At 49.9% G+C, this 12,643-nt stretch overlaps 1 protein-coding gene across 1 annotated transcript in view; it reads left to right on the top strand.

Annotated features, from left to right (window-relative positions):
- Positions 1–12,643, top strand: part of ULK1 (unc-51 like autophagy activating kinase 1) — a 147,357-nt gene that overhangs the window by 112,941 nt on the left and 21,773 nt on the right. The window contains exons 17-20 of the mRNA XM_060249366.1: positions 5,895–6,049; positions 7,022–7,105; positions 8,158–8,438; positions 10,408–10,592. Of these exons, the coding sequence (XP_060105349.1) occupies positions 5,895–6,049; positions 7,022–7,105; positions 8,158–8,438; positions 10,408–10,592 (705 nt within the window). The remainder of the gene's footprint in view (positions 1–5,894; positions 6,050–7,021; positions 7,106–8,157; positions 8,439–10,407; positions 10,593–12,643) is intronic.

Here is a 12,643-nt window from a genome sequence, read left to right as displayed (position 1 = left end):
AGTTCCTTCCAATTCTATGATTCTCTGTGGTTTGCTGTCGCCTGTCTCAACCTGTAGCAACCTTGGACTTCCTTAAGAGTCTCCCATCCAAGCAGTAACCGGGGCCGATCGTGCTTAGCTTCTGAGATCTGATGAGATCAGGCTAGCTTGGGCTACCTGGGTTGGGGCAACAGCGAGATCAGGCAAGGCCAATCATACCGCCGCATTCCCTTGTTTAAAAAAATGTAAATGTGATCCTCTTTGTTAGGCGTTTCAGCAACGTGCCTTACGCATGTTTGTTATTATCGAACGGGTATGAGTAATCTCCGCCTCCGTCCCCGGCTGGGGAGTCGGTCGAGTTCCACCGGATGTCAGGCCCTTGGGCTGTGTGACGAATTCCATCCGTCCCGTGCGGACGGCTCTGGGTTCCCCCCCCCTTCCAAAGTCATTTGGTTGCCTCCTGTTGATCCTCCCGCAATGCCATAGAAGCTCAGTCCTCCTTCATGGCTCTCCCGAACCGAGAGCGAGTGGAAAAGAAGCCGTGCAGGAAATACGAGATCTTTAAAAGAGCTCTTATTCCAAAAGGGGGACTTCATCAGCTTCTTGGCATACCCCCATGTGTCATAAAAGGCAAGTCTGCTCAAGAATCCGGCCTGTCGGAGAGGTGAGCTTCTTTTCAGACTTTTCACCCTTTTATGCTGGGGCTTCAGTCACTCTTTTCCAACAGACAGCACCAGGAATGGTGCTGGTCCCTCCATTGGTGGTGGACCTTCAGCAGCTGCAGGGGAAGAAGCCAGGGAAACTAAATTGGGCAGGCACCCAGGGGACCGTTCTTTCCCCAGCAAAATCCCAGTATGGGCTGGAAACCATCCATAGTCGGGGGGGGGGGGGGAGCCAATGGGATAGCGGAGTGGGCGGAGCCAGCATGGGGTTATGTTATATTGCCCAAGGGGTCCTCAGTTCTTCAATTCCAGCATGTGACCACAGGGGGCAACAGAGCTAAGACAGAGGTTGATTTGGCTTTTTTTGCAAATGACAGCTAAGAACTTCTGCGCCATTTAAAGCACGCACTTTGGGAATAATAACACTGTGGTTTGGAACATGGGACGCAGTCTTTTTCTTCTCTTTTTTGGGTGTGGTGGTTAAGTGCGCAGGCTCTAATCTGGGAGAACCAGGTTTGATTCCCCACTCCTCCACTTGCAGCTGCTGGAATGGCCTTGGGTCAGCCATAGCTCTCGCAGAGCTGTCTTTGAAAGGGTTGCTTCTGAGAGAGAGCTCTCTCAGCCCCACCCCACCCCTCACAGGGTGTCTGTTGTGGGGGAAGAAGATAAAGGAGATTGTAGCCGCTCTGAGACTCTGATTCAGAGAAAGGCGGAGTATAAATCTGCAGTTCTTCTGCTTCTCTGGAGTCCCCCAAGCTGTTAAGTTAGAACAATCAGACAGACGTATGTTTCCATGTTAAAAGGCATGCTTTTAAAAACGTACAGCATCTCTTGCCAGTTGTCCTGAGACGGAGCAGTAAATCTCTTCTCCTCTTGCTGGGGCTTGCACGCATTCTTTCTTTTCGTCTTTCACGAGGCTGGCACGTTACCTGTCACGGCCCAGCAGCATTCGTCATCTGAACGGGCCTAACGCAGGTGGGCATGACATCATCACGCAAGCATGGGGAAATGACAGGGCCCATGATGGGAACTGCAGCTGAGCATTAGGCAGGAGGGAGCGAAGGGCTGGCTTGTTGGTGTCGCTGGTTTCCTGCCGTCACCATAAAACTTGTCCCAACCAATCGAAGCGCTGCCATCAAAACAGCAGGGTTAAAAATGGTGGCATTAAACAAAAAATGCAGAAGAGCCGATGCCAGAAAAGGGATTAAAAAGGCAAACGATGAAACAGTCTCCAGAAGCGGCCGTCCATGAATATGACGCCATTTACAAAAAGCTTTCTCTCTGTATTTCCTAAGCATAGTCTTTGAATGATTTTTTCATCTTTGTGTGTGTGTTAGTGCTATGCAAAGTGTCTGTAAAGCAACTTTGCATCGGTGTTTTCATGACAAGAGGTGTTCCGAGGTGGTTTGCCACTGCCTGCCTCTGCACACCAACCTTGAACTTCCTTGGTGGTCTCCCATCCAGGGCTTTTTTTTTGTACCAGGAGCTCCTTGAGAGCCAGTTTGGTGTAGTGGTTAAGTGAGAACCGGGTTTGATTCCCCACTCCTCCACTTGCACCTGCTGGAATGGCCTTGGGTCAGCCATAGCTCTGGCAGAGGTTGTCCTTGAAAGGGCAGCTGCTGTGAGAGCCCTCTCAGCCCCACCCACCTCACAGGGTGTCTGTTGTGGGGGAGGAAGGGAAAGGAGATTGTGAGCCGCTCTGAGACTCTTCGGAGTGGAGGGCGGGATATAAATCCAATATCTTCTTCTTCCTTTGCATATTAGGCCACACGCCCCTGTTGTAGCCAATCCTCCTGGAACTTACAGGAGGCCCTGCGATAAGAGCCCTGTAAGCTCCAGGTGGATTGGCTACATCAGGGGTGTGTGGCCTTATGTGCAAAGGAGATCCTGCTACAAAAAAAGCCTTGGCTAAAACTAGGCATCGTATACCCTAAATGCTGGTTACTCCTATCCTTGCTTCAAGGCATTAGGGGGGATGATGAGCTATAGTGATACGCATGGCTTTTTTTTTTTTGTAGCAGGAACTCCTTTGCATATTAGGCCATGCCCCCCTGATGTAGCCAATCCTCCCAAGAGCTTGCAAGGCTCTTAGCACAGGGCCTACTGTAAGCTCCAGGAAGATTGGCTGTATTGGGGTGCGTGGCCTAATATGCAAAGGAGCTCCTGCTACAAAAAAAGGCCTGCTCCCATCCAAATGCTAACCAGGGCTGATTCTGCTTTGCTTCTGAGATCTGACAAGATCAGGCTACCCTGGGTCGTCTAGGTCATCTCTGTACAGTTTGTGAAAAAAATGTATGTTTTGTTCTTAAACAGCGGTTCATGACGCAGTTGCTGTTGTGGGGGAGGCTCAGGGTGACCCTCCTCCCCATAGCGAGAAACTGAGAAAAGGGGGCAGAGCTGTTTCATTCCCTTCTCCTCCCTCCCTTTCCTTCCCAGGGGCTTGACTTGCCTAGGGTTGGTTACCACCAGGGCTTTTTTTTGAAGCAGGAACTCCTTTGCATATTAGGCCACACACCCCTGATGTAGCCAGTCCTCCAAGAGCTTACAGGAGGCTGTGTAATCAGAGCTCTGTAAGTTCTTGGAGGATTGGCTACATCAGGGGTGTGTGGCCTAATATGCAAAGGAGTTCTTGCTACAAAAAAAAGACCCCTGGTTACCACCATTGCGCAGATGTGACGCTTCCTCATACTAACCCTCTTCACAAGTTCCAGTGAGTACAGGTATGATCTATGCATAGCGCACACTTGTTTTTTGTTTACACGGGTTTTGAGTCATTCTCGTAGTACATTCCCTACGTGTGATTCAAACCCCATTTTACTCAGGTACTGGTCCCTGAAGATAGATTCAGGTCGGTAACCATGTTGGTTTGCAGCAACGGAACCAAGTTTGAGTCCAGAGGGGCCTTTAAGACCAGGGATGGCCAAACTTAAGAGCCACATAGAATAAATGTCAGCTGTCGAGAGCCACAAGACATGAATGTCAGATATTTGAGAGCCATATGACAGAAATGTCAGGAGGGAGGGAGGAAGGAAGACAAATAGATGGGGAGGGAGAGGCGGAAAGAAAGCAACTTAAAATGCATTCTCTAAGCTGCTGGGTGGCTTGGCTTGGAGAAGTGATTTAAAGGGACAAATGTCTTCTCCAAGCCAAACAGTAGGGTAGTGAGGGCTTTGAGAGCCACACAAAATGTGTGAAAGAGCCACAGTTTGGTCACCCCTGTTTAAGACCAGCAAAGTTTAATTCTGGTCATAAGCTTTCATGTGTGTGCTCAGGCTGCAGTGAACTGGTCCCAGACTGTTCCTTCACTAATCCACCTGTGAATTGCTGCCTCAGTGGACTGCACTTGATAATATCTTTTAGGCCTCCCACTCCAGCCTTACAAAGGGCATTCTATCCCAGATGGCCTCAAGCTCTGCCAAGCCTTCCAAGACTTCAGCCACCCATAGTTCTTTGAAAACAGATAGATACAGCAATTTGTCAGAGCGCAACTTGAGATTGTGGCAGGTGACTCCACCTCACCTTCCGAGGGGTGCTGAGTTTTCCTTTTGCATCTCTGCCAGCAGCGCTGCCTTAAACTCCGAAACTGGATGACTCTGTTGAAGAGGGTGTTTGGCTCTGGCATTTTTACCCTGCCTTTTTAGTATCTCAGGAGCTTGAAAAGCCCAGGTGAGCTTGAGCTTGTCAGAGCTCAGAAGCTAAGCAGCATTGGCCGGGCTTAGTATTTGAATGGGAGGCCAGACCACCAAGAAGAAGAAGAAGGAGACGACTGCAGATTTATACCCCACCCTTCTCTCTGAATCAGAGAGCGGCTTACAATCTCCTATATCTTCTCCCCCCACAAGAGACACCCTGTGAGGTGGGTGGGGCTGAGAGGGCTCTCACAGCAGCTGCCCTTTCAAGGACAACCTCTGCCAGAGCTATGGCTGACCCAAGGCCATTCCAGCAGCTGCAAGTGGAAGAATGGGGAATCAAACCCGGTTTTCCCAGATAAGAGTCCGCACACTTAACCACTACACCAAACTGGCTCTCTGTTTGGAGCGGCTATGCAGAGGAAGGCAATGGCAGACCATCTCTGAACATCTCTTAGGAGCCCAAGCTTACCAGGCTCTGGGATGTAACCAGGTTGGCCGGGGTTAGTAGAGACCACCAAGGAAGGTCAGAGTTGCTATGCAGAGGAAGGCAATGGCAAGTCACCTCTGCTCATCTCTTAGCAGCCTGAATACACCGGTCTGGCCTGAGCCATCAGGATTTGGGAGCTAAGCACGATTGGCTGCAGTAAGTACTTGGATGGGAGACCACCAAGGAGATGACCAAGGTTGCTATGCAGAGGAAGGCAGTGCCAAACTATTTCTGCCGCTGTCTCTTGTTCTTAATGCCTCTGGGATTGGGGTTGTCATGAGTAATTTGCAACATAATGGCTTTTCCTCATAAGAACATAAGAGTAGCCATGTTCGATCAGGCCAATGACCCATCCAGTCCAACACTCTGTGTCACATAAGAACATAAGAGAAGCCATGTTGGATCAGGCCAATGGCCCATCCGGTCCAACATTCTGTGTCACATAAGAACATAAGAGAAGCCATGTTGGATCAGGCCAATGGCCATCCAGGGCAACACTCTGTGTCACACAGTGGCATAAATTTTTTATATATACACACGCACTGTGGCTAATAGCCACTGATGGACCTCTGCTCCATATTTTTCCCCCGCTTCTTTCTGCTTCTACTGGTGGCCACTGAGCCTCATGAACATAACATAAGAGAAGCCATATTGAATCAGGCCAGTGGCCCATCCAGTCCAACACTGTGTCACACAGTGACCAAAAACCAGGTGCCATCAGGAAGTCCATCAGTGGGGCCAGGACACTAGAAGCCCTCCCACTGTGCCACCCCCCCCCCCCGCAAGCACCAAGAATAGAGCATCACTTGCCCCAGACAGAGAGTTCCAACAATACGCTGTGGCTAATAGCCACTGATGGACCTCTGCTCCATAGACAGCTTGAAGCTGTCTATGCTTGTAGCCGCCACTTTAAGAGGGGATTGGATAAAAATATGGAGCTATTAGTCACAGTATATGTATATGTGTGTGTGTATGTATGTATGTGTGTGTGTGTATATATATATACACACACACACACATTGGCCACTGTGTGACACAGAATGTTGGACTGGATGGGCCATTGGCTTCTCTTATGTTCTTATGTTCTCTCTTCTACCATTTCTGGAATAACCATGCACCGTTCTTTCCTATCAGGTCTGGCGCAGTCAGGAGATCCAGCAGCACGAGTCCACTCGGTCTCACCAAGGCCAGCCCCTCCCCTCCGTTTGCGGCCGGAGAGCATGGAGCCACGCCGGCTTCTAGGAGGTTCTCCTTTGGTGGTGCAAAGCCTTACACGCCATCCCCACAAGGTAAGCTTTTTGACCTCAAGCCCTCAACCACCCACGTTTTAAAATAAAATGCTGTCCCAACTGTTGCTCTCCATTAGAATGATTTTAGAGCAGCGGGACCAATCGGGAAGCCCCGTCACCGTATCCCACTCTGAACATCCTTCTTTTTCTCTAGGGCTAAGGTTGGGGAGGGGGCAGGGAGTCGCCTTTTGAATCCCAGAGCCAGGAGGTAACATCAGTTTCAGTTTATTTCAATTTATGGCTCCTCTGCCCTGTTGCTGGCCCTCCAAAGGAACTAGTTGCCCACTGTGTGAGATAGGATGCTGGACCACTGGTCCGATCCAGCAGGGCTCTTCTGATGTTCTTATGACAGTGCTGGTTGGCTAGTGCCTCGTGTTTTCTGCAACAAAGCGTTGGTCCATCCCACACAAGGTGGGCAGAGTTTCCATTAATCAACATGGTAGCAGGCAATCAAAAAGCTCTGCATTGCAAGCTCTTCTCAAGCCAGAAGGGGTGGAGCCATTCCTGACCTCCATTGCAAATCCTTTCCATGAGTAAAGGCACAGGTAGTCCCCTGTGCAAGCACCGGTCGCATCATGATGTTTTCACAGCAGACTTTTTAAGGGGTGGTTTGCCATTTCCTTCCCCAGCTGGGTACTCATTTTACCGACCTCGGAAGGATGGAAGGCTGAGTCAACCTTGAGCCGGCTACCTGAACACCCAGCTCCCACTGGGATTGAACTCAGGTTGTGAGCAGAGAGCTCAGACTGCAGTACTGCAGCTTTACCACTCTGTGCTACTGGGCTCTTTCCATGAGTGCTACTGCACAAAAAGCCCTGGGATGGGTAGCAGCCATTTTTCGTCACCTCAGTCGGGGTGTCATAACTAATAAAATGTCACAGGGTGGAGTGTTACTTGTTCACAGTTCATACCATTACCAAAATGGAGCTGTAAGGGTACCTAAGGAGCTTATTTTTTTGTCTTTTTAAAAAGTTGGAACCATCCCTGAGCAGCCTGACCAGACCATTATCCCTTCCCTGTTTGGAGCAGAGATGAGAAGCCGGGTTCCCATGCCTGGTAGGTCCCAACTGGGTTTATTTACTCATTTATATTATTTGTAGTCCACCTTTCTCACAGGGACTCGAGTCGTATTACAGAGTGAGTCAGTACAGCCAACAAAATGGGACAAGCAATCATCAGTACGTTAGGGCTCTAGAAGTCAGGGTGTGCATACACACATGTGCACAAATTCGGATTTTTTTGGGGGGGCGGTATTTGGATATATTGGACCCCAAAAAATTCAGGATTCCAAAAAGAAACCTGAGTTCCAATACCGGCATGCTATTTGGATGTGGGTTTTGTTTTGTTTTGTTGTAAATCTGGAATTTTTGGACTCTTATACCCCATGGAACCATTATAGTCAATGGGGAATCTCTCTGGGGGTATCCAGAGGAGCCATTTTTTTGAGATAGATGCACCAAAATTTCAGTATGGTTTCTGGTGCCTCTCCTCAAAAGAAACCCCTCACCCCCCAAGTTTCAAAAAGACTGGACTGGGGGGGGTCCAATCTATGGGCCCTCAAAGAAGATGCCCCCATCCTCCATTGTTTCCAATGGTAAGGGGGAAACAGAAAAAAGAAGCCAGCACTGATGTCAGACTAGAGAATCTCTGCAGTAGAAACGGAATGCATTAGGATATTAGACGTCTGGAACCACCAGAAAGAAACAGAAACACAGCAGAGGTATTAACATGACACATTCAGCAGGGCAGGACCTTTTTTGTAGTAGGAACTCCTTTGCGTATTAGGCCACACACCCCTGATGTAACCAATCCTCCTGGAGCTTACAGTAGGCCCTGTAAGAAGAGCTCTGCAAGCTCTTGGAGCATGGGCTACATCAAGGGGTGTGGCCTAATATGCAAAGGAGCTCCTGCTACAAAAAAAGCCCCAAAGCAGGACAAAAATAACATCATAGGATCGTGCTTACATTAAGCTACGTGCAGCAGTGTTGACTGCAGTCTCAATCCTTTATCCAAGTAAGTTTGTGAACTGTTTTGTAATCATAGCCCTCCCCCCCCAACCATTCCCGATGCATGCAAGACCCATGCCCATCTGCTCTTCTCCCTCCCAGGTGCCTCCGTGCCTGACCCTTCCCTGCGAGGGATGGGCTCCCGCCTCCACAGCGCCCCCAACTTGTCAGATATGCATTCCTGCCGGCAGAAGATCACCAAGCAATACTCGGATCCTTTGGTCGCCCATTTCAGCCACACCCCTCCGTTCAGCCACGTGCCGGCCAGCCTGCCCACCACGGCACACGGACTGCAGCCTTGCCGCCCACTGCGGTCCTCACCGAAGCTCTCTGAGTTTATGCAGAGGAGCCCTTTGCCGACGATCATGGGATCTCCGACAAAGGTAGCGACATCTAGGGATCTGATTTGTGGTCTTCTGAATCCAGTTGGAAAGTGCAGTGAAAGGGGATTGAAGGTGCATTATTGTGTGTTTATGATCGCAGCCTCTGTGGAGGGTGTGTGGAGAGCCAGTTTGGTGTAGTGTTAAGAACCGGGTTTGATTCCCCACTCCTCCACTGGCACCTGCTGCTCTTGCAGAGGTTGTCCTTGAAAGGGCAGCTGCTGTGAGAGTCCTCTCAGCCCCTCCCACCTCACAGGGTGCCTGTTGTGGGGGAGGAAGATAAAGGAGATTGTGAGCCGCTCTGAGTGGAGGGCGGGTTAGAAATTCAATTTCTTCTTCTTCTTTTTTCTCTTCCTCTTCTTCTTCTTCTTCTGTAATGTCGTAGGTCCTTTTATCCATCCTGAACCTACTTCCTTCAGTCACAAAATCCCACTATAAAGGCAAAAAGAGGGGAGTTGTTGTGACTCGGAATAAGTCTCTGCTTTGCATGTTGATGGTTTCAGGCTTAAGTCCCCAGTTAAAAGGACCAGGCAGTAAGTGATATGAAAGATAGGGTTGCCAACCTCTAGACGGTGGGGGGGCTGTGAAAAATTACCGTGCAAAGAACAATTACGTCTCGTGTAACACAGCTAAATGCAAGAATTACACGCCCTCCACATATATTATATCAGTGCTTAATCACCCTCTGCAATATATTGATTAATTTACATTAACGGCGTTTAAAGGGTGTTTTCCCTGTAAACGCCATCAACAAAAATAATATATTGCAGAGTGCGATTAAGCACTGATATAATGTTTGTGGAGGGCGTGTAATTCTTGTATTAAACTGTGTTACACGAGTCGTAATTGTTCCTTGCACAGTAATTTTTCACAGCCTCCTCCATTTTTCTCAACCTTGACTGTGTTTCCCTTGTTTAGTTGCCAAACCCCTAGGTGGGGCCCGGAGATCACCCAGAATTACAGCTGATCTCGACTACAGAGATCAGTTCCCCTGGAGAAAGTAGCTGCTCTAGAGGGTGGACTCTATTGGATTACACCCCGTTCAAGCCCCTTCCCTCCCCAAATCCCACCATCCCCAAACCTCAAGTAAATTCCTGAGTTTTCATCCTACTGCCAGAGTTCCCAGGTTCAGTTGCTGGCATATCCAGTTAAAACAGGGGCGTCAAACATGCAGTCCAGGGGCCGAATGAGGCCCCCGGAGTGCTCCTATCAGGCCCCCGAGCAACTGGCTGTCATCTGCTTCCTTCTCCCTATATCTTGCTTCCTTCTACATTAACAGCTTGCTTTGCAAGGCTTGCTCAATTGCACAGGAGCTACAGAGCAAAACCTCTATTTACTCCATTGGCTGAGACTCCTCCCTTGGGGAGAAAGGGGTGGGGGGGCAGAGCTAGTTTTTCCAGGCTCTCTCAGTCACACAGCAGAGCTGCTGAACCAAGCCTCACTTCCTTATATTGACTGAGGCTCCTCCCCCTCCCAGTCCCCTGGGGAAGAAAGGAAAGAGCCAGAGCTTCCTTTGCCCAGTTCCCTGGATCCCATGGGAGAAATACAAAGAAAGCACCTTTAAGGTCAACAAGTCCTAACATTTTAAGCATGTTTTAAGTTTTTTAAAAATATATTTAATTGTTCTTGTCTGTGTCCTTTATAAAGTTTATATTTCTGCTACCTAATCTTGAATAGGCGCATACGTGGCTCGGCTCAAACTGACATGGCCCGGCCCGACAAGGTCTCACTTATGTCAGATCTGCCCCTCATAACAAATGAGTTGGACACCCCTGGGTTAAAAGATCTCAGTACTGCCAGTCTGAGTAGGCAATGCTGACCTTGAGGGGCCAGAGGTCTGATTCAGCATAAGGCTGCTTCACATACTTGTGTTCGCTCCAAGCTCCCTGCTGCAATTTCTAACAAAACACCCCTCTCCTCTTCTTCCCCCACATCTGCTCCCCCCCCCCTTCTTGGTTTTGTTTTCCTGAAGGCGATGTCTCCTTTCGAGTTCAACAAGACCCCCAGCTCCCAAAACCTGCTTGCCCTCCTGGCCCACCAGGGCGTCATGATAGCCCCGACGAGGAACAAGACTCTCCCGGACCTGAAGGAGATGGGCCACTTCCACTGCCAGCAGGCAGGACTAGGCCTGAGGCCGATGGAAGAAGCCAAGGGCAGGTACGGGCTTTCACGGACGGATGTCGATGCGTCTCGGCTTGCTCAATTGCACAGGAGCTACAGAGCAAAAACCTCTGTTTACTCCATTGGCTGAGACTCCTCCCTTGGGGAGAAAGGGGTGGGGGGCAGAGCTAGTTTTTCCAGGCTCTCTGTCACACAGCAGAGCTGCTGAACCAAGCCTCTCTTCCTTATATTGATTGAGGCTCCTCCCCCAGTCCCCTGGGGAAGAGAGGAAAGAGCCAGAACGGTTTGCTGTTGGTTCTTAGGGTGTGTGTATGGGGGGGGGGGGGAGTGGAGGAAGTTACGCATGCTCTGCTTCCCTACCCTGTGTTGCTAACCATGAAGAACATCAGGAGAGCCCTGCTGGACAGTGTTCCCTCTAAGCTGCAGAGTCTTGTGCACAAAAATTCTACTTTGTGAGCTACTGGCATTAAAGTTGTGAGCTGCAGCATAAATTAGTCTGCTCTGGGGACAAAAATCTGTGAGCTGGAGGCTAAGAATCTGTGAGCTAGCTCATGCTAACTCAGTTTAGAGGGAACATTGCTCCTGGATCAGATTAATAGTCTGTCGAGTCCAGCATCCTGTCTCCCTCAGCGTCCCACTAGTTCCTCTGGAGGGCCAGCAACAGGGCATAAAGGCCAAGGCCTTCACAAGAACATCAGGAGAGCCCTGTTGGATCAGACCAGTAGTCTATCGAGCCCAGCATCCTGTCTCCCACAGCGTCCCACTAGTTCCTCTGGTGGGTCATCAACAGGGCATAAAGGCCAAGGCCTTCACAAGAACATCCGGAGAGCCCTGTTGGATCGGAGCAGTAGTCTATCGAGCCCAGCATCCTGTCTCCCACAGCGTCCCACTAGTCCCTCTGGTGGGTCATCAACAGGGCATAAAGGCCAAGGCCTTCACAAGAACATCAGAAGAGCCCTGTTGGATCAGACCAGTAGTCTATCGAGCCCAGCATCCTGTCTCCCACAGCGTCCCACTAGTTCCTCTGGTGGGTCATCAACAGGGCATAAAGGCCAAGGCCTTCACAAGAACATCAGAAGAGCCCTGTTGGATCGGACCAGTAGTCTATCAAGCCCAGCATCCTGTCTCCCTCAGTGTCCCACTAGTTCCCCCAGAGGGCCAGCCACAGGACAGAGAGATCAAGGCCTTCATAAGAACATCAGGAGAGCAGTTTGGTGTAGTGGTTAAGTGCGCAGATCCTTATCTGGGAGAACCGGGTTTGATTCCCCACTCCTCCACTTGCAGCTGCTAGAATGGCCTTGGGTGAGCCATAGCTCTCGTGGGAGTTGTCCTTGAAAGGGCAGCTGCTGTGAGAGCCCTCTCAGCCCCACCCACCTCACAGGATATCTGTTGTGGGGGGAGAAGATACAGGAGGTTGTAAGCTGCTCCAAGACTCTGATTCAGAGAGAAGGGCGGGGTATAAATCTGCAGTCTTCTTCTTTTGCTGCTGGATCCGACCAATAGTCTATCGAGTGCAGCATCCTGTCTCCCACAGTGTCCAACTAGTTCCTCTGGAGGGCCAATAGCAAGGCACAGCCTTCCCCTGATGTTGCCTCCCAGCTCAGGGATTCAGAGGTTGGCTGCCTCTGAATGTGGAGGTTCCCCTCTGTCACCATGACTAGTAGCCATTGATAGACATATTCTCCATGAATCCATTTGTTCCCCTTTTAAAGTTGTTTATTCCTGCAGTCATCCACTACAGCCTGGGGCAATGAATTCCACATTTTAACCACATGGTAGGATGTAACGTTGAAATTAGTTTGGAAATAACAGGAAGCCCTGGGAAGGCCTATAATAAAATTCAAGTGTCCCATGCAGTTTGACCTCCTCCAGGGGTCAGCTGTGGGGGGGGACTTCATACATCAGGGGTGGCCAACAGTAGTTCTCCAGATGTTTTTTTGCCTACAACTCCCATCAGCCCCAGCCAGCATAGCCAATGACTGGGGCTGATGGGAGTTGTAGGCAAAAAACCTCTGTAGAGCTACTGTTGGCCACCCCTGTCATACATCATTCTGCCAGATGTAGACCACTCCCTTTCAAACGAGATC

The sequence above is a fragment of the Heteronotia binoei genome, chromosome 11 (genome assembly GCF_032191835.1).
Source record: "Heteronotia binoei isolate CCM8104 ecotype False Entrance Well chromosome 11, APGP_CSIRO_Hbin_v1, whole genome shotgun sequence".
NCBI classification, from domain to species: Eukaryota; Metazoa; Chordata; class Lepidosauria; order Squamata; family Gekkonidae; genus Heteronotia; species Heteronotia binoei.
The sequence above is the reverse complement of the archived record's forward strand: the minus strand, read 5'-3'. Positions and strand labels throughout refer to the sequence as shown.